Source organism: Triplophysa dalaica, chromosome 13 (genome assembly GCF_015846415.1).
Source record: "Triplophysa dalaica isolate WHDGS20190420 chromosome 13, ASM1584641v1, whole genome shotgun sequence".
Taxonomy (NCBI): Eukaryota; Metazoa; Chordata; class Actinopteri; order Cypriniformes; family Nemacheilidae; genus Triplophysa; species Triplophysa dalaica.
This window is the reverse complement of record NC_079554.1, coordinates 8177225-8199673: the sequence shown is the minus strand read 5'-3', so window position 1 is coordinate 8199673 and position 22449 is coordinate 8177225. Positions and strand designations below refer to the sequence as shown.

At 37.0% G+C, this 22449-nt stretch overlaps 2 protein-coding genes across 2 annotated transcripts; one reads left to right on the top strand and one right to left on the bottom strand.

Moving 5' to 3' along the window:
* Positions 1 to 3920: 3920 nt before the first annotated feature.
* Positions 3921 to 13761, top strand: mep1ba (meprin A subunit beta a; the record flags this gene model as incomplete). Its single annotated transcript, XM_056764803.1, has 13 exons — positions 3921 to 3978; positions 4087 to 4146; positions 4237 to 4280; positions 4430 to 4508; positions 4611 to 4728; positions 5540 to 5718; positions 5848 to 6066; positions 6225 to 6377; positions 10291 to 10506; positions 10591 to 11058; positions 11156 to 11341; positions 11446 to 11694; positions 13562 to 13761. Coding segments are annotated over 13 exons (2229 nt in total), but the record flags the coding sequence as incomplete, so codon positions are not given.
* A 424-nt stretch (positions 13762 to 14185) lies between these two features.
* mcm3l (MCM3 minichromosome maintenance deficient 3 (S. cerevisiae), like) lies at positions 14186 to 20809 on the bottom strand. The gene is made up of 17 exons (XM_056764633.1): positions 20738 to 20809; positions 20518 to 20630; positions 20185 to 20393; positions 19784 to 19914; positions 18360 to 18598; positions 18166 to 18274; positions 17921 to 18074; positions 17704 to 17835; positions 17357 to 17565; positions 17098 to 17272; positions 16234 to 16360; positions 15947 to 16097; positions 15031 to 15171; positions 14838 to 14929; positions 14622 to 14713; positions 14474 to 14549; positions 14186 to 14384 (listed from the first exon to the last, which is right to left on the bottom strand). The coding sequence occupies exons 1-17, from the start codon at positions 20807 to 20809 to the stop codon at positions 14186 to 14188; spliced, it is 2421 nt and encodes an 806-aa protein (XP_056620611.1).
* Between the last annotated feature and the right edge of the window lie 1640 nt (positions 20810 to 22449).

The window sequence follows — 22449 nt, the reverse complement described above, 5'->3', positions numbered from 1 at the left end:
GACATCAACAGAATAAATCAGGATAAATTTACATTTATCTATCATTTAAATGTTTTGCTCAACTCGTGTCTTCCTGTAAAGTTAAACAGAGATTAATGCCAAAGGTGTGATCCAGAAAGCATTTGAACAATACAGACTCAAGACGTGTATTGACTTCAAGGAGTACGTTAAAAAAGGTTGATTTAAAGAAATAGACTGCAAGTTTACATGTCAGATGTAAAATAACTTGAAAATCGTGCACTTTTACTTTACTTTTTTTTTTTAAATTGTCTGGCACCCCAGTTGCCAAATATTACAATAGGGTTTTTTTTACAGTGTTCTTCTGCACTTTTGTTGTCTGGGAGAGGTTACTTGTGTCGCTCCCTCCACAAGCCTTTTCATTGGTTAGTGGCAAAGTAATGATGTCAACCCCACAGTAAACAGGAAGGGTCCGTAAAAATATCAACATTACTATGAAGAAAATCTACAGCTTAGTTTTGCTTTTACAATACTAACAAGTATACACCACAGATATTAACATTTAGTGAAAGTGACCTGTTTGTCAGGTATGGTGACCCATAACCGAAATGTGACCTCTGCTTTTAACCCATCGAGAAATTAGTAAACACACGCACAGCAAGTGGTGAACACACGTACATGAAGCAGTGGGCAGCAATCACTGCAGCACCCTTGCTCAAGGGCACCTCAGTCATTACCCGCCGGCCCTGAGAATCGAACCTTCTAGTCATGAGTCTGACTCTTAAACCATTAGGCCACGCCTGCCCTTTGAATTTATGATTCAAATTCCCATGTGATGTCTCTATAAAGCTTTTGTTCTATTTTTAATGCATGTGTTTTCATAGTCAGACAAGTGCCAATTTCAGGATTATCACATCCATACGACACATATTCCTCAAAAATGAATAAAAAATGAAAATAAAGTAACTTTTTTATTTTGGGTATAATTGCTTCAGGTTTGAGCATTTTACTTGACAGAAATCTTAAAAAGATGTCATCTCCATGAAAAACGTGTCTTTTTTGTTACATCCATAAGGTATGTTTATTCCCCTTTTGATACATCCATAAAGTATGTTTATTTCCCTTTTCTTAATTAGAAAACTTATGCATAGACTGATATTTTTCTGATGGTTAAATTATCAACTAGGGTTTAGGAAAATATAAACCAATGGTTCAGTATATTTGTAACAAATGCATTCTCTGACAGTTTTTATGTCACACCCATAACGCTGGAATTGGTCAAATGAGGAAGTAGTACATCATTACATATACAGACACATACATACAGTATACACACACATGCGCACACACGCACAGTGAATCCATTAATTACTAATGCCTTTAACAATTGTGTTTAATTATGTAACATTTCTTACCAAAAATTCACTTTCCTTTTTAAATGTCACTGTGATAAGCAGAGCAGGACGAGGGCCATGAGGGAATGGCGCGAGCACAGTGCCATTCCCTCACAGGCCTAGTCCCGCTCTGCTTTTCACAGTCACATTTTTGGCAACTATAAACTCTAAATGACAATATCAACAAAAAGGCTTTTGTTTATTTACAGGAGGCCTTTTGCTGTGCATACTTCATTGCTCACATTCAAACTTTAAGACACTTATTGACAAGCCAGGCATAGTGAGCCTTCTCTTGGAGCAGGGCTTAAAAAAAGAAAAACATAAAAAAATCAATGAACAACCATGGTACTCATAGAAAATAAACGGATATGACAATGACAAGGATCTGTAAAAAGACAAGAGCATCAGTTTTAACATCAAATGTAATATCTCTTGTGCATTTAGCAGTATGCAATATAACAATAAACCCTAATTTCAATTCCTGTTATTTTTCATTATTTTGTTCACTGAAAAAAATTACATAATTTTACATGTAGTTAACATTAGTTTATCCTATATGTATTTGGCATGCCTTTGATTTTCCCATTTAAATTTTTTGGATGGAGCTCTTTTAATTTTAATAAAACGTCAATGATTCTAAATCATTAGTAACATTAATATGAAATATTCCTAAATACTTTTAGAGTTCTTATAGTCAAAGGTTACTTGTGGTGGGAAATAGAAAATGTAAAGCAACGTCACTCCGTGTTGAATGTTGCGCCATCTTGGGAGGATCGCTGCTAGTGCATTCAATGAAGTGTTTTATTTTTCATATAACTAGGTCGGTCTTGCTGTGTAAAAAACTGCAATAGCATAGAGAACTTTTGATTTCTCCATATATCAAACAAAACAAGGAACGGTACTTATCAAAACAATAATAGCAGTGGAGTATGATCCTCCCAAGATGGCAGAGCTGCGCAACATGCAACATAGGGCGTGAAGTCAGCTTCACATTCTCTACATCCCAAATTCGAGTTGACTTGGAAGCAGCATTATATTTTAAAACAACTCCTCTCCTTTCAGCAACAAACCAAGCGCAACTTTAGAATGTCCTGTTATATTTAAATAAAAAAAATAAAAGACGTGTATCGTAGCCCGTGTACACACCAAGCATGAAATTAAAAAAAACTGCGGAAATGAAAACCACCGAGCATAGAATACCAAGAGGCTAAAAACTAGTGCTTTTTAAGAAACAGCGCGCACGCCATTTTGCGGTAAAAATGCGGTTTTAACTGACATGGTTTCTAGCGAGCCAAGGCTTTTGTCATCATGTATTATCATCGTTTAGGTTGCGCAGACTTCAGGTTCAGACTTGTTCAACCTGACACCGTGTAATACATCGCGGGTGTGAAAAATATTGACCAGAACTGTTTTTAATAGTGATTTAAGCGTGCTCCCGCGGCGATGCACAACCAAAAGCACATCACATAGTTTACTTCTGCGTTCAAAAATAAGGTGGTGTATGCACCAGAGTGTCAACGTCATTTGTTTGGCACTAAACATTGAAAATGCTTTTGAGGTTGGTGCAACTCTTGTAGCACCTCCCTAGGGGTAGCCCCTCCTTGGTCTGCCGTCTGTAGACAGGGGCTTTTCACCCTCGGGACAGCGTTGCTGGAAACAGAGTGTTGAAAACACTGTGTAAACTAAAAACACACACGCATGTTAAAAACAAGAACAGTGGTGCTGTTCATGTCTTTGACATGAAAATTAACAAATGTGGCATTTAAAAACACATCATGCAGTCACAAATATGTGATGATACAGCTGAAGTGGTCTAGTGAACATCTTTTGTGATTTGACATACATAATTTGGAGGTGGCAAATAATGATACACTTTTAAAAATGTATCCACAATCAAAAAAAATGTCGCTCGTTCGGGAGCAAGAGTCCGCTGTAATTTTTATCTGCTCCACAGTCTGACATGCTTCGTACAGACAAGTGAGAATAATGATCGGAGGGTTATTCTGGAAAGTCGTACCGGTAAATGTAGATAAACTGGCTATATTGCGTTTACATTACACTGAGATCCGATCCCAATGCTACCTCGAATTCCTCTGGATCAGGACACGCTGATTGGACGACATTCCGATTAGAAGCATATGTTTACATTTTTCTTTTCAATGTGTATGTACACAACACCCAGATAGCCTAAAGGTAGCATGTAAATGACAAATGTAAACACAGCCCAAGCTATTCTGTTCTATAAATTGGTCAGTACACAAAGGTCCACTTAACAAGAGACTAATGGTGACATGGCCTATCTGCAGACAGTTCTCATTCTGTGTTTTTGTGCTACAAGCCTGTGTTTGGTGAGTTTTGAATGAAGCACTTTCGTAATCCAGAATATTCCATTTACTGCAAACAAGAATTGTGTAATTTCAGGGTAAATTTGGTATTTCTTATTTATTTAACAGTATTTAGCAATGTTTATGCTTACACTTTTGACAATGAGATAAGAAGAATAAAGTTTAGGTTCATATCGACAGTGAAATTAGTGGTTGCTTCTAATTTTTATTGCTGTAAAAAAAAAACTACTACTTTGACACTCATTATTTGCTTTTTTTCAAGCCAACATCCTCTCTCTCAGGTGAACATTTACATTTAATTACATTTACTTCTTAATACAACTTTCTAAACCATTTGCACAATGATCAGAAATGGAGGATTTGTTTCAATATACTTTCCTTACTTGCAGGCAACACAGAAATAGATGTGGATAATGGAAAAGACAACAACATCTTTGACATAAATAAAGGTTTGTGCAAACATCAATGTGTTAAATCTGCAGTATTATTGTTTTAAACTACTGATGTTACACTTCTGGTACTGGTGTCGTGTTCAACAGAGGCAGGCCTTCATTTGATGGAGGGAGATATAGTGACTAATGAGGTCAGTGCTTTTTTTCATTCTGCTTTACATGTTATAATCTAGAACACTTCTACTAACACACATATTTAAAAAAAAGATCTATCAGGGCAATATGTGAATCCTAAAGATGTTGTTCTGTTGGTTATTCATGTTGGGTTTGTGGTTTGCAGGCACAAAGCAAAAATTTTGATTTGGGTGAAAGATATCGCTGGCCTGCCACCGTGCCGTACTTCTTGGATAAGTCACTGGGTAGGTGAATCTTGACATCAACAGAATAAATCAGGATAAGTTTAAATCGTTCTATTATTCAATTATTTTGCTCAACTCGTGTCTTTCTGTAAACTTAAACAGAGATTAATGCCAAAGGTGTGATCCTGAAAGCATTTGAACAATACAGACTCAAGACGTGTATTGACTTCATGGAGTGGAGCGGAGAACCAAACTACATTTCGGTATATAAAGGCAATGGGTGAGAAAACCAACACCCAATATACATTGCAAACATGAAACTCTCAATTTTACACAACCATCGTGTATGACTAACCCAATGCTATACGCCTGTTCAGCGAACATTATTGTGGCTTAACAATAGTGATAATGCACACTTTATAATGCCAACAATGTCACTTTTGCAACTTGTACACTATAAAAAAGTTTTACTGTTTTATTTTAGACTTTTTACATATTTTTGAAATTCAGTAAAAAATGTTAGTTTAAAGAATTTGATTTTTACAAGTCAGGTATAAAATAACAAGAAAAACATATAAAAAATATATATTTTATGTTTTTTCTGGGGGGTGCTGCCAAATATCGGCTACCATGAGGTTTTTACCAGTGTTCTTTTGCACTTTTTTGTCAGTTATTAAAAAGAAATATATTTAAGGGAAGTTAACCAGAAAATCCTAATTCTTTTATCATTTCATCATTTACGTTTCTGCTGTCCACAACTGAGAAATTGACCTGGACTGGTTTTGTTTACATACAATAGAAGTTTATTGGTATCGCCCATTCTTCAAAATATCTTATTTTGTGTTATGCTGAAAAAAAAGTCATAAAGGCTTGAAATGACAAAAGGGTCAGTAATAGATCAAAGATTTTTCATTTCTGCATGGGTGAAATTTCACTTTAAGCATTCAAGAAAGGTTTTTATTGCACTTATGACACATGACAGTAAAGGACTTTCACTGAACTTCATATTTCAAACTGATCCATGTTGCACTGTGCTGAATGACAGTGTTTTTCAGAAATGTGACATCCAGATTGCAATTCTGTTCCATCAGATGTTATTCTTTGGTGGGGAACCAGCAAGTTGGAAAGCAGGAATTGTCAATTGGTGCAAACTGTGATCGTTTGGGAACTGTGGAGCATGAATTTCTTCATGCTTTGGGTTTCTGGCATGAGCAATCTAGATACGACAGAGATGATTATGTTGTCATAATGTGGGATCAGATTGAAAAAGGTAATAATTCTGTGTTTTAACTACAAAATATTATTTACACCAATCCATAGCTTAATATTTGTCTATAATAATGTTTCCTGTGACTTTCAATATAAATATAATGTAAATAATATCCTGTTGGTCTTTTAGGTCAGGCACCCAATTTCGAAAAACGCAGTGACAAGGTGTCAACCTCTCTTGGTGTGCCGTATGACTACAATTCTGTTTTGCACTACAGTAAGACATTATTCAAAAAAGGCAAAGAGCCAACTATAGTCACCAAGATACCAGAGTTCATGGATGTGATCGGCCAGCAGATGGAGTTTAGTGACAGTGACGTGCTCAAACTCAACAGGCTATATAACTGCAGTACGTTTATGATTCTAACTCATATTGTACTTTGTTTGGAGTTTGAGTTCTGCAGATGATTAGCTGATTTATAAGATAAAACAGTTGAATAATTATCTAAAATTATGGTCAACATCTCCATAACCCTTAAAACTCTTTTCCTTCAACAACTCTTTCAGGTGCTGGCTTAACATTCCTGGACTCATGCCAGTTTGAACAGCCGAACATCTGTGGTATGATCCAGGGTGAGGGTGGGAATGCCAAGTGGACTCGAGAACAATCGGCAGAGGGCGGTCCAAAAACAGACTTTACTGTTCTGGGTCAATGTCAAGGTATGGACAGAAAATGTTGAGTAAACAGCCACGGAAAAAATAGAAGACAATCTTTAATTATCAATGCCAGTCCAGTGTCTGTTGAATTTTAACAAAAACATAATTTAGTAGGGACCCAACAGCAATGTGAAAGCCTGAGAGAATGCACAGATGCATGAAAGTAAAAAAAAGGCATATTGCATCAAAATTTCATTTTTTAACTGATCCTAAAACATTACTATTGTGTTATTTAAGCATGAATATGTTATTCTGAAACCTTGTATCTCCATATTTTGTGATTTTTTTGCCAGAATTTATAAATATTAGTCACCCTTTATGTTTGGGTTTTGCAAATATATAAACCAATATAAAGAATAAAAAGTGTTTTCAACGTTGACAACACAGTATGTGATCGTTTAAAAACTAAAGTGTTTCTTCCATATTATGAAAAACAGCAAATTTGGAGATATGAGGTTGCAGAAGGACAGCGATGATATAAACTTGTTTACTATGCAGTATTCAACATCTGCAAATATTGCATTTTTTATGTAATTTTGACCAGTTAGTCCCATTGCAAATATGCAAATATTTGCTTTGAAATTTGGGAGAAATGTTGTCACTGAATCACAGAATGAAACAAAAATGATCATTTGTGACCCCGGACTACAAAACCATTCTTAAGTAGCAAGGGAACATTATTAGTAGAAGACTAAAAACATTGTACAGGTCAAAATTATAGATTTTTCTTTTTTGCCCAAAATCATTAGGACATTAAGATTATTAGATATTTTGTACAATTCCAACCTTAAATATATAAAAACTTTATTTTGGAGTGGATGGCCTGCTGCAGTGCCCCTGATTAACAACTTCTTTCTCAATATTTTGATCATGAGAACAGCCAGATATTGTCCTATTCGAACAACTCATACATCAATAGAAAGCTTATTTTTCAGCTTTCAGATTATGTAAAAATCTAAATTTCGAAAAATTTACCCATAAAACTGGTATTGTTGTCAAGGGTCACATTTTACCAAAACATGAACGTAAAAAAACGAATGGTGCCATAAAATGGGAACTATATTTAGGCAATATAGGCAAAGATGAATAATTAGTGGTCTGTACATGGAAATTACAAACACTATTGTTTCCTGCTTCTTGTGTAAATCTTCAGCTTGCAAAAGACTATTTGAAAAAGAGGTCAATCCCAACATAACAATGACTGTGACGTTACTGTCGGCGATGACATCGGTGTCTTCTTTAAATAAGCCACAACGTTATGAAGGGATCGGCGTCTAGGCACGAGTTGCACAGACACACGTCTTTATAATTTTGCAGCTCGCGCTGTGTAAAGAAATAAGTCAGGTGCATCTGATCTGTACAGTGTAAGTTTTCCAGCAACTAAAGCCTTGATTATATTTGTTTACAATGCAACTTTTAGCACAGAGCAGATAGAGTCACGTAAAGAAAGTGAAAGGGACAGTTTTTCGAACCAGGGACCACATCAAACAGGCTTCGCTCAGTGTTTTGATACTGATTTAGGAAAGGGGCAATTCCAACTCTATTGCCGTTAGAACCCCTGCCGCAAGCAGTAAATAGTGATTTTATCCACGTCGTCCATATCACATCTGACAGTGCCGATCTGTTTGCTATGTGAGCTTACGCAGCTAAACAGCCAATCAGAGCAGACCTCAACATTACTATTCATCACCTTTCCAAATAATGTAAAAACAGACCTTTTTATTCTAGGTACAAATCCTAGGATTGTAAATGGACACGAAAACCGTTTCTGGATAATTTTTTATGTAGATACAGAGAACAATTTAACATATTGTTTCAACAAATTCTTTGGCACCTTTAGGTCATAAAAGCAGAACATTATTTTGGAGAAGTCTCTTCATTTTTTCTATGGCTTAAGTTTTATTCCGTACATTAACAAGCGCTGAATTCATGATCCATAACTTTGAATGCACACCTATCATTACTTTTGGCATTATAAAATGCTTGGTTGTAAGTTGCTGTATTTACATCACAATTACTTGTTTTATAATGTTGTTATGGTGGCACTTTGGTCTTCATGATAATACTTTTATACCATAAAGCGTGCCATAAAGAAACTATTATTTGTCTTTGCTCTTTGGTAGCCTCCTCTTGTCAAAGCAACATAATAATAATAATAAGTTTAATTTGTATAGCACCTTTCCCAAGCTCAATTACACTTCACATTGACAAACAATATAAGCAATCAATACATAGATGGACAGTAGACATTTGCCACGTCCAGGACATGCGGTTGCAGTTGCAAACCATAGTAGTAAAACAGATAGTCAAGTACAACAAACAATCAGATACAGCATTAAACCACAACAGTTTAGGAAGAAACAGGTGATGACCCATAATATTGGTTAAACAGATGCGTTTTGAGTTTGGATTTAAATTGGTATTCTGTGGTTATTGCCCGGAGACACAAGGGCAATGAGTTCCAAAGTTTCGGGGCCATAACAGAGAAAGATCTCCCTCCCATTGATGAAAGGCGAGATCTAGGAACACAAAGAAGTTCCCATCCAGATGATTGAAGTGAACAAGAAGGAGTATATGGAGAAAGTAGGTCAGAGAGATAAGTAGGTGCAAGACCATGAAGTGATTTAAAGGTAAGCAGAAGAATTGTATAAATGATACGAGAGGACATAGGTAGCCAGTGGAAGTTAAAAAGAATAGGTGTGGTATGAGCAGACCGTTTGGTGTGCGTTAACATTCTTGCAGCAGAGCTTTAAATATTTTACAAACGGGAGATGGAGCGTGCTGGTAAGCCAGAAAGACAGCGTTACAGTAGTCAAGGCGAGATGTAATACATGAATGTACTAGTGATTCAGCATCTTTTGGGCTCATGAAGGGAAAGAGTTATAGCAATACGTCGAAGTTGAAAGAATGCCGATTTCGAGAGGTTGCGAATATAAGCGTCTAGATTTAGTGAAGAGTCAAAAATGATACTCAAGTTTTTAACAGTGGCAGTTGGAAAAATTGATGTAGCTTAAAGGTCAATTTTAGGGTGGTTAGTTAAGTTTTTTGTTACAGTTGGAGGACCGACAAGTTTTTTTGTCAAGTTCAAACTGAGAGAGTTGGAGTTAAGCCAGGTTTTTAAGTCATTGACACATTTCAATAGAGTATCAGTCTGGTGAATAGAGTCAGGTCGGTAAGAATTGTATATCTGAATATTGTCGGCATTGGAGTGATACTGAACACCATGGCGGCAAATAATTTGTTCAAGGGGCATAATATAAATGATAAATAATTATGGCCCTGGAACTGAGCCCTGTGGCACACCCTGTTTATGAGGGACAGTGGGAGATTTGTAATTTTGCACGGTGATGTAGTATTGTCTTTCCGTCAAATAGGAGGAATACCAGGCTAACGTAGCTCCCGAGATTCAAATCTCTGAGAGGCGCAAGAGTAGTAGATTATGAGACACAGTGTCAAAAGCTGAGCTAAGGTCGAGTAATAAGAGTATGGAAAGGTTTCCCGAATCACCAGAAAGAAGGATGTTGTTTGATACCCCAACTAATGCAGTTTTGGTACTGTGTTGCGAGCGGAAACCTGACTGAAATATATGAAACCTTTTCTATGATTTTAGAGACAAAAAGTAGGCTGGAGATTGAACGATAATTAGCATAGTCAGCAAAATAACAATATTAGTCGTCAGAGAGACATTATGAAAAGGAGTCTGAAATAGTCGGTTCACCACACTTAAAAGTGATTCAGAGTTTTGTTTGATGTATTAATAGTTTTGGAAATATAGGAAGAGTGAATTGTATTCAAGGCAGTTAGTTTCAAAATGCACTTTCAGCCAAAATGAACTTTCCTCTCTCCATATGAGGTGGTGATCTGGCAAAACTGAAGTTTGGCCAAGCATCGTTTAATATAAGTTTTTCCTTCCCAGGTTTTGGGTACTTCATGCATTTGAGCACATTAACAGGAAATCAGGGAGACCAGGCTTACTTGGAGGGTCGTCCCTTTTACCCCACCAGAGGCTTTCAGTGCCTGCAATTCTATCATTACAACAGTGGGGGCGATGATGATCAACTAAATGTGTGGGTGCGCGTTTACACCGACGACAAATCCATAGGAGATCTGAGATTGGTTCAGACAATAATCGGTAATAAATCTTCACCTCAAACAAAATGGATAATATAGCTTTCTTAATATCTCTCATTATGCGTAATGCTTTATATTTGACTAGGTGGACCTAAAAACTCCTGGGAGCTGTACCATGTGAACATACGGGTCTCTCAAAAATTCAGGGTGGTGTTCGAGGGCGTTAAAGGACATAAGGCTTCAAAAGGGGGGCTGTCTCTGGATGACATCAACCTCTCGGAGACACAGTGTCCTCACCACACTTGGCGTATTCGTAACTTTTCCAACCTTCTCGCCACAACCCAAGTAGGCTCCAAAATCTTCAGTCCACCCTTCATATCCAGAAAAGGTTACTCTTTTCAGGTTAGCCTGTACATTAAAGGCACGGCGGATAGCCCGGATACAATGGCAATCTACTTCCACTTGACTTCCGGACCTTATGATGAGCGTCTCAAATGGCCGTGTCCGTGGCAACAAGCTTCCATGGTGATGATGGACCAGACTCCAGACATTCAGAAACGCATGAACAACCTGAGGATGGTCACTACAGATCCAAATAAGACCTCCACTGATTGTAAGATTAAAATGTGGAGTTCAAAAGCAATAGTGCAATAGTTCATAGTGCAGCAGATACCATTATGTTTCATAAACAACATATTCCCTTTTTGCAGCTGCAGGTAATGTGAAATATTTTTGGGACAACCCACGAAAATTTGGTAGTCGGGTCACTGACTCCGATGGCAAATCATACTATCGGGGGCCAGGTTACGGCACCACCAATTTCATCACGCATGAACACCTCAAGAGTCGAAGCTTTATTAAAGGAAATGACGTGATCTTTCTCCTGTCTCTTGAAGGTTTGCTTTTTAAGATGTTTTTTATTGAAAAAAACACCCACACCGGCAAAATACATACAAAACAGGTATGTGAACCTTGGTTGACATTTGACTGTTTTCAATAGATGCAACTGGACTTTTGAAGCAGCAGCTTGCAGATTTAAGGATACCAGATATCAGAGATCTGAAACAAGCAATTGACTACTCTGTCACAGCTTCCACCGGCAGTTCAACAGCAATGTTTGCAATAAGCGTCTTTGTGGCAGCTGGAATGTTAATGGCTGTCACAGTGGGCACACTGTACTATGTGTGGAGAGTTCAGAAAAGACAGATGCAAAGAGATAGAGAGGCGGAACCGGAGAGGACAGATGGCTGTGAGTATCCTTGTGTATATAAAAGGTCAAGTGTGTGAATTTTTTGAAAGATCTATCGACAGAAATGCTATATAATAAACACAACTATGTCTTCAGAGGAGTATAAAGCCCTTACATAATGATGTGTTATGTTTTTATTACCATAGAATGAGCTTTTTCTATTTACATACACTTCAAGTACCTAGCGCTAGGCGATATACAAGTTCATACTGAATACCGGTGTGTATTTATGATATGAATTTATTTTATGCCGTATTACCGGTGTATGTTACATAAATAACGTGGGGAATGAACATGAATACAATGTCATGTATGTTATTAAAAGACATTTAATTTGTCAAAAGAACCAGCCAAAATGATTTGCTGCGACTGGCCAATCAGAATGATGCATTCCAACAAGCCGTGTAATAGAAGCATATAACATGATGTGTTTTTAGTTTGAACCGTTTCTTTGTATGCTATGGTGAGAAATAAGGGCCAGTAGAAAAAGGAGGATTGAAAGCACGATGCAATCGCTTTCCTCTAACAAATCTAATTCAAGCCTTTGTTTTATAATAAAAAAAATGGTTTCAGGAAATCATGAATCCATGATTTGTCACTATGTAAAATACATTGCATTTTTTAATGGTACATTTTTTTTACCGTTTTGTATTCAACGATTCAGACAGATGTTGCTATTAATTTTAGAGTGAGAGCTTCTCCTAACTCATTAAACTGGGAGCACCAGTGCTACCCAGGAAAAAAATAAATTTCAAGTCCTGTTATCGGTTTATTTGCTTGAATATTATGTATGCAAGTCAACTTTACATACTATTCAGTTGTTAAACAAGTCTAAACGTTATAGTTATAGGGGATTGTTTACATTGTTTAGTTACAAGTAATTTGCACAATTAAAAGGTTCTATATTTTGACTGCAAATGTCATGCATCCTGATTGACTTCATGACTGCCACCTCTTTAGAAACAGCATCGTTTTGTGGGACTTACAAACTTGTAAAATACTAGTGTGGAATTTTCACACAATATTCACTCATCATGCCAATATAAAAGGGAATTTCAAGTCAATCAAATGCAGTATTTCCTCTCTCAATCAGGAGAAAATGTGGTTTCCAAAATTTTCGCCATGTACCACGAAACTATAAAATACATTTATATTAATTTATGGTAATACCGCCCAGCACTACGAGTACCCTTGCATGTTTTTACAGTTAAAACGGGTAAACTGCCTTACAGAGTGCGTTTCGAAATGAGATACCTCTTTCAGGGAAGAAGTGAAAACGTGACATTAGTCCTTATTCAGCTTCAGAAGTCCCTTGAAAGGGATGGGTAGAGTGAAGCGTTGCTTGCAATTAGTAACCTCACCACTAGATAATCTCTATATTGCACTCGCTGGACCTTTAATCCTAATACTATGACAAGTGTAACATTCTACTGAAATTATAACATATACTCAGTTATATTATATCTCTGGTAATATTTACTCCAGTTTCTGATTTTTTTTACAGAAGCCTCATCTCCATTTTAAAAGACCTGGACTACATTATATTATTTCACTGCAGAAGACATCTAAGACACCAAATGATGACTTAATTGTTACGTGCAGTAACAGGGTGTCCGCGGTAAAAAGTAATAAAAGTTGATAAATAAATAGAGAAAATGTAGGCCTTTAATATGTATTAAAAAATCTTAAATGCCATTTTTCAAGGTATTACATTTTGTGTCATCTTTTTATTTTTGTCCAAAGAGGTCATATGGGGAAGGTTGCCAGAATTTAATCAATGTGTTGGCAAAAATGGGAGGTCCATTTACACCCAGTTTTTAAACAACATCGTTGACTCTAATGAGGAAATGCTAATTTTCATGCTAAGGGTTGGAGGATAAAGAGTTGGAACCATGGCTGGAGGATAAAGAGCTGGAACAATGGCTGGAGGATAAAGAGCTGGAACCATGGCTGAGAGCCATCTCTGGGAACAACCTTGAGACGTACTGCTCTGCGTGTCAAAAGGCGATTAGCGTAGCCTCGTTTCGCTTTCTAATAAACCCAGCATTGGGTTGGTCACTCAATTAATTCTCTGGGGCTTTATTTCCACCCTTTCGAATTATGTTACATTAATACAGAGTTATAACAAACTAAGACTGTTTAGTTTTGCTATCTAACAATCAGTATATAGTAAATGTAAGTTAAAGTCTCGCAGATGTACAAGTGGTGATGAGGTCTTAAACTGCTTGAAACGGGTCTTAAAGTATTAAATTTGGCTCCATGATTTCTGTATATACCCTGAATAAATAAAACTAAATGTGAAAACATCTTCCTGGAACCTGCCATAGTGAATCATCTCTGAATTATCAGAGTTACAAAAATAAATTCAATCATTGATGCTCACACAGTTTATTTGTGTTTTTTTTCTGAATGTGTAACAAATAGGGGTTGTAATATCAAAAGTTTTTCAAATAAATAAAAGATGCCGTTGACCCTTGCTCCTCGTCTTCCCTCAGATGAGGAAAACTACATTCTCTGATACCATGACCTGGTTGTCATCCTGCATGCGTTCCAACAGTAGATTAACCTCATTCTGGTCAAACTCCTCTTCCTGGCCTTTATTAATGTGAGTCAGAAGCTCAGGCACGGCCACAGACTGAGACCTGGTCACTTTAAAGGCTTTCAGCAGAGCAGTCTTAAACACTTTCATTCTAAAAGGTCATAAAAAACTATTATTTGGGAACAATATTAGCCCAGGTTACAGTATAAGACATGGAATGTGAAGGGGATACTGATATACCTGTCAGAGCTGATGTCACCTTTCTTCATCTGAATGCTCCCCTGAGATGCTGGCTTGCTCTTCTGAGTGGATTGAGCTGCCAAAGACACACTTTACATGTATACTGATACGGCTGAACCGAGCTGATACTGTATGGCTGGCTACCTACTGTTTTCATCATCTGTGAAATCATAAGGATCAGAGTCCCCTGCGTCCTTTGTCATTTCCACATCATCATCTTTAGAGATGCGAGAGCGCTTCCTGTAAACCAAGCCATGACAATTTCTTCAAATACTGTCTTATAAACATACATTTTTATGAGGGTAGAAATGGTAAAGGCGGTCATATTTAATCAAATTATGATACACCACTACATTTCACAGACCGTAGATTTCTTTGACTTTCTGTTTCCTGGCTTTGGGAAACATCAATCTCAGAATCTTCGGGAACTTTTCTCTTTTTCTCTTTCTCCAGAATCTACAAAATCAAATTGGACTGAATTCAGATAGACAACAGAGCCAAGCATGTATTGTAGTATCGGCTATGCAGGGTTAGTTCTAAAAGATTTCACAAGATACCTTTTTAAAATATGCGAACTGCATTAGTTCCAGCGCAGCCTCTGCATCTCCCAGGTCAGTGGTTTTACTCATGCGTGCCTTGGCGTGGGCTGAAGCCAATCGGATCATGGTCTCCAGTGCTCGAGCGGTCACAGGTATCGTCTGTGGAGACATACACAATCTGTCTACAACAAACCAATCATTCCTTACAAGTTATTGCTTATTAGGTAATCACTTACAGTACATGTGTTTATTTCTAACATACAGTATGAGCAGTCAAGTCACAGCTCCACGATCAGATCATATAGTCTGAGAATATAAATTGTGATCTTTGGCTTTATAAAACGGGATGTTTAAAAACAGGATTTTGAAATGGAACTGGCAGCAGACTGCTCTGTCCAAGCCAACTAATTTAAGTCATTTGAGATGGATATTCACTAGAGGTCGGAAGTGCACTTTCAAATTTTAACCGAAGATTATGAGGGCACATCAATCTATTAACAGTAAACTGCATTCATTCATTTATTTATTTAGAAATTAGATGTTATTTATTAGAATGAACTTACTCGTTGTATAAATACCATGCACTGTGCTGTTTTAACTTTTCTGTTTTCCTGTTTGCCCCTGTAAAGCTGCTTTGAAACAATACACATTGTGAAAAGCGCTATATAAATAAACTTGAATTGAATTGAATTGAATTAAACACTTCGATATTTCATGAACAAATTGGAATTAGAATTTTTAATTTCACTGGGACTTTTACCAATGGCATAGACTCTTAACTAACCAATGGGAAAGGAGAAAAAAGCTGAAAATCTGCTTTAATTTGTAGTACACTTCGTTTTGATGAGGCTTTAAACACCTTGCCCTTTATTGCTGGTAAAGTCAAGTATATGGCATATGAAGCAGTGATAAAAGTAATCTGGGTAATACAGACCCTGGCTGAATCACTGTTGACTTGGTCATGACTCCGGAGTCTGGAATACTCCTCTGCTATGTAGTCTGATGCCTCTTGGGTCAGAACAGGCTTCACCAGTTTAGCAACATGAATGTATTTCCTGATAAACTCCATGGTTACAATCTTCTCCCTTTAAGATAAACGTCACACTAAATAAGATGTTGACTTCCTTTAAGCATTCAACCCATCATTCAAATCTTTTATCAAAAGAAAAAGCGAGATGCATAAAATGTGGTTAGAGAGAAAATCGAAACGAAAAAAAGTACTTTTTCCTCCTGTGGCCATGCAGGAGATTGTCTTTTTTCTCATAGATCTGTAGCTCCTGTTCAGCTGCCTCTGTGATGTTTGGATCCTCGGTGGCAAACACATCCACTGTACTGCCCAGTGACATTGCTGTTGGTAGACATGACAGAATGGGAGTATCAGTTGACTAAATCTTATAATACAATTTTAGAAATTATTATCTCAAACTTGCTAAAATATTGACTAAAAGAACCATTACTTTAAGTTCTACAAAAAGTTAATGAAATCTGTTTGGTTTCAAGTGTTATGTTAATCATTTAATTCAATGTCCAACTTAGTTAGCAAACAGGTATAAACGACCCGTGTTTAAAAGCTTTGTTCCAAATTTGTTGATACTTTGAAACTTTATTGCAGTTCTCATATTATTGCCTTGCTAAGACAAGTCACTGTTTTTTTCCGCTATTCTAATTTGCTTTGGATACGGGTCTACTAAATGCAAATGTATTAAAGGGGTCATATTACGTGGCTAAAACGAATATTATAGTTTGATTTAGATGTATGCAATGTGTATACAGGTTCAAAAACGCTGTATTTTCCACATACCGTGCATGTTTGTATCTCCTCCTTGCCTTGTCTCTCTAAATTGCGCAGATTTCTTAAAAAAGATTTTTTGCAATTTTACATGTCTAATACATGCCTGGGCAACTTATTACACACCAAAGACAGGTATTCGCACCATACGACCCCTTTAAAGAATTATCAATATATAAGAGATAAACAACTTGCAACAATCAAAACTCTCCTTTTAAAGTTGAACAAAACAATTTTAACAACCACTGATCTATGTGATGTCCTTCATGCTGATAAACAACAGATGGTGGTCTAACCTGTTCCTTCTTGCTCCCCGGGTGCTCGGTAACGGTGCATACGTAGCACATGCTCTGAGATTTCCTTATCGCTATCTGGATCCATCTGATCCAGAACAATAAAGAGCAGGTCAAATCGGGAGAGCAGGGAATCCTGGAGCCCAATATTCTCCATTGGGGTTTTATACTGGTCATACTGGGTGACAAATACAGTGTATTAATGTACAGTATACAAAAAATAATGTTTCAGTTCCTGCAAGCAAGCAAAATCAACATTTACCCTTCCATACACTGGGTTAGCAGCAGCTAACACGCTGCAGCGAGCATTAAGCCTTGCCTGTATCCCCGCCTTTGAAATGGTGACCCTACCCTGCTCCATCACCTCATGGATGGCTGTTCGGTCCATGTCAGACATCTTATCAAATTCATCAATGCACACCACTCCTCTGTCAGCGAGCACCATGGCTCCTGCCTCCAAACGACGCTCACCTAGAGTAGCCAAACAATTAACACTAAACTGGTACCCACTGTCCACCATTGGTCAGACCTTGTGTCATGCTGGCCATTTTAACTTTAAGCAGACTTTCAGACTTTGTATACTTGACTTAATATGGTAAGGTGTATTACCTGTCTCCTGATCAGTGGTGACGGCAGCAGTCAGACCCACTCCAGAGGAGCCTCGTCCTGTTGTGGGAATCGCTCTTGGTGCCGTAAACAAAACATACCGCAATAACTGAGATTTTGCCACTGAAGGATCACCTGAAAATCATTTGAATCATAATGAGACAGTAAACAAAGTCAGGATTTTGAAAGCAAGAGTAACGCACCATAATCCATCACAAACCTATAAGCAAAATATTAATATCCCCTCTGATGCGTGTGCCATTCTCCAGATTGGTTTCATTGCCGCCCAAAAGTAGACACAGAATGGCCTTCTTTATGTACTCATGGCCATGGATGCTGGGAGCCAAAGAATTACTCAGTTGCTCAAAGACATCCTGAAACATTTCAACATTCTTAAATCACATGTAGCTCAGATGAACTTGATCAATTTTGTATAAACCAAATCAAAACCACCGCAGCCCTTACATTAGAATGAGTTTTGCAAAACTTCTTTATCTTGGCAACATCGTCTGCAGAGAATGTTGGCACGATCTCCTTACTCATAAGTTTCACGTGGTTAGCCAACAGGATGGTTCTGCAGGGAATCACAAGTCAGTCAGAGGATAAAAACAGTTGATCGTCCTGTACAGTTGATAACATGTGAGGGTCCATACACACACCTGAAGGTTCCTGTAGTGAAGCCACCCTGTTTAGCAGGTAAGCATCGGTAGACACCTAAAATCTGCACACGGTCACCTGGTTTCACCTTGTCGACAAGGTCATCATTTGCAATGATGTCGACTGAACGTGGCAGCTGTCCAGCGGGGGCTTTCTCTGGCATCTCCTGAAGGGTGAGTGTCTGGTGGTCCTTATAGCAACACAGCCCAAACTCTGTCTCCAGGGGATTGTTTTCTTCATCCTACACATACAAAGAATTTGTATATCATGTCATTGCAGTGAGTGTTATCATTACGGTTATCTTGTCAGCCAATCATGTCCTTTTGATTTTGTTATTCATGTTAAAAAAAAAATATTCTAGGATTATCCTGAAAAAATTTAAAATGCTTAGGAAGAATGTGTTGCTGTGCAAATGCCAGTCTCTTCTTGCTCATTTTGAAGTGCTTTAATTTTGATTGAAGTAATTGAAAACAGTACTAATTGAAAAGTATTTTAAGAAGTAATTCAATCTACAGCAAGTTACTGGCAAACCTGCTGCAAAAACTACAGCAAAGTTTTACACTGCACCCAAGAATCGGCATTATAAAATAAAAACCAATGTATGTAAACTATTTGATCAACAACATCCTTTTGGCCCAGAAACATTATCAACCAATCAGATTAGGGAAAAATATAAAAAAGAATAAGCTTGGTATTGCATGAATTGCCCAACTAAACTTTTTAACCAATCACATCCTTTTGATTTTGTTATTGTAAAAAGAATATTAAAAAACTTTCAGAGGTCCAATAATAGATTTTGATGCACAAATGCATGGTGTCTGCAATGTTATGATTCTTTCTCACCTCAGTTCTGTTCTTAAAATCTATCAAATAGCATTGGTTCTGGCAGGTCACGTGAGTCAAGCCCACATCAGCTGATCCACATCTAGCTATTAAAATAGGATGCGATCACAGCTTCCCTTTAAAATCCATTGAGCTATCAGCAGCTTGTCCCGTCGCTCATGAGCAAATGACCCACCGTCATCCTGCGCTCCATCTCCCATTCACAATCGGAACTCGATTTCTCTTAATCCTTTTCATAAGTTTTAATTACTTACATCATCTGTTACACTTAAATGTCATTAAGAACTACTGACATCAGTTGTTCTGTTCGGTTATCACTGCGCTCCATGCTCTTACTCATGCTGGCTACATGGATGGGCAGACAGTTTTTGCCCAGTACAAAACCATACCGCCAATCTAAACTGTACGCTAATTGTTAATCATTTTGACAGTACTGAACTTGACAGAAATGCTTATTATGTAAAGCTGTTTTGCAACAATGCAACATTGTGAAAATTTTATAGAAATAGTGTTAATTTGAAGTGGATAGAATAGTCCTTTATATAAACCACATTTGCAATTTCCCACCAAACTCACAACTCACTTTTGTTGGATAGATGGCGCTGGAAGGGAAAGCGTCCAATGAGGTAAGATCTGTGTATTTTCGCTCCAAGGTTTTCTTTGTGGCTGGACAGTAGTGGACACTGCGCATGATCTTGGGCCTGACCAATGAACCTACAGTCACAACAAAAGTTACAGAACTATGACAGAAATATTTACTATGACTAAGGGAGTTACACAAGCAGAACACATTATGTATGTATGTTCTATAACTCAAACCTAATCATGGTGATCTAAAATGTTAGATTTAGGACCAGTTAGATAATATCAAACTGAACCACTTTTGATGAATACTGTATAAAAACTAATCCTAAACTACAATATTATCAGCTATAGTGAAAATATGCAAAGATAATATATGGAATGAATTAAAATGTCACTTACATTTGGTCACAATGCCCTCCACGCACACAAGGTTACCCAAAAAACGTGCACTTAGAGTTCGCGGAGAGACATGTTTGTTCCCAAAACTGCCCTCAAAGCCAACATGGAACTCCTCAAACTGTTTTGCATAAGTGGCATCTATTGAAGCCACAAGATCCTTCAGGGCTCTCTGAAACGCCACCAGCTCAACAAATGCATTCTTCAGTAATCTATTGAGGGCACAGTCCACAAACAGCATTAATCATATAATTGCCACTTGACAAAGTCAAGGACCAATTCATGGACGATGTCATAAATCTGTGTCAAGGCCTTAAATAAGTCTAAAATACTCACTCTTTGGCTCTTTTTTCACTTTTCCGCCGCAGATCATTGATGTTTATGATAAGTCGACACTGGCCCTCAGATATCATACTTCTCACCTTTTCATGATAGATACCCTGGTCTTGCTATAAATTGTAAAAATACACAGGATTCTGTCAAATGTAACAGAGAAAAACATAAAAGTGTGACTATTCAAAAATAATGAATAGAGAATATAAATAAGAAGATTTACATCATCATCCAGAAAGTCCAGATACTCTCTCTGAGCTTCTCTCAGTTCAAGATCCTCCATGCCAGAATCCATTTTTTGTACACCTGCACCAGAACCAGCAAGAAATGACATTCACACTGTCTGAGTTTAAACGTTGAAATTTGGAGACATAATGCAGATGCCATTATCTTCTTTTTCGTGGTGCAATGAATAAACATCTGAAATTATGATTTTCACAACGGTTGTCTTTGCAAACATATTTTAAAGAGATCTCTTACCCCTGGTAAATGTACACAGAAAGGAGAAGTGTTTGCAGTCATTTCATTTGGCTATATCTCTCTGTACACTGGGGAAAATAGAAGCCAAACAACAGATGAGGGCACAGGTCTGCAAATTAATTATGTTAATTAGGCTCATTAATCTATTAAAAACTAATATAACAACATAGCTCTCCTTATAGCCTACATAGCTGTTGAATAAAAACTAATTTAAGCAAGCTATTTAAACTCAAGCACACTCTCATTGGACTAAAAATAACAAACTGTTTGTCTTAGACCGGGTTTCCAAAACTTGGATTCATAGCCCCTAGTGGTTTATGAGGGAATTGCAGGGGGTTCGTGAACTGTATTTTCTAGACTCTAGTTCACATACAAGTTTTTTTTAATAAAAAAAGCTCAAAGAATTTTTAAGAAATAACAAAAGATATGTATGCATACTAATAAAAGCTCAAAATATTTTTGAAGTTAAATATGCAAATGTGCTATTAAATTATTTAAATAATTACTTCCTCAGGGTACAACGGGGCTAAAGACACACACTGTAAGAAACAATGTGCTTTTCACTACCCACATAATGTATGGTTGCAGAAAACATATATATATTTGTAAAATATACAAATTTTATGATATAAGGATTCATATTTTATTTTAAATATAATGGTTCATTATAAACAGGTTTTTATATCAGACACACAACTTATTGTATGACATTTACCATCTGAATCTTTAACCATTTCATATCAACAAATGGAAACGTCAGCCAGCTGTTTATTATCATGTTCATTTAGTGTACCTTTAGTCTCTAGAACAGTTGGGCTCTTTACCCTAAATACACTTCTTTTACACAGTCTTCTGTCATTAGCCAGTCTCATGTACTGCTTAAATATAATTTTTGAAAAACATTTAATGAGATCAAATTAGCATCAAATCAATTTTGCGCTGCTGCCTGCAATCGTGTCAAAGATCAGTTGGATATACATGAAGAGGGAAAAGTGTATGTTTTGGAAAATACTAAAGCATTTTTTTGTGTGCCATGTAGTGGTTTACATGAAAATAAATCTAAGATGCCTTTTACCCCATTTAGCCTTTAGCCCCATTGTACCCTATACCTCTCGGGCTTCAAGTCAATTATTTTGGTCACAAGGATTCAGTTTACAGAAAATCCCTGTTTAAGACAATGGAAACGCACAAGTAATGCATTGAAAATCAAGCAATGTCCTGAGTATCTTTAAAGCACCTTACAGTATTCATATAATCTTTTATGGCTGAAAGGGACTGCTCAATCCATCAATCCAAATTTATTTATAAAGCACAATAACAACAACTGTACAGTCGTGTTTTATGTTTTAATAATTACACAAATATTAATTTTCACAAAGTGCTGTCTCAGTTTTTATTATAGCGAATTGCGTATACTCCAGAATGTTATGAAGAGTGATCAGATTAATTGAATCT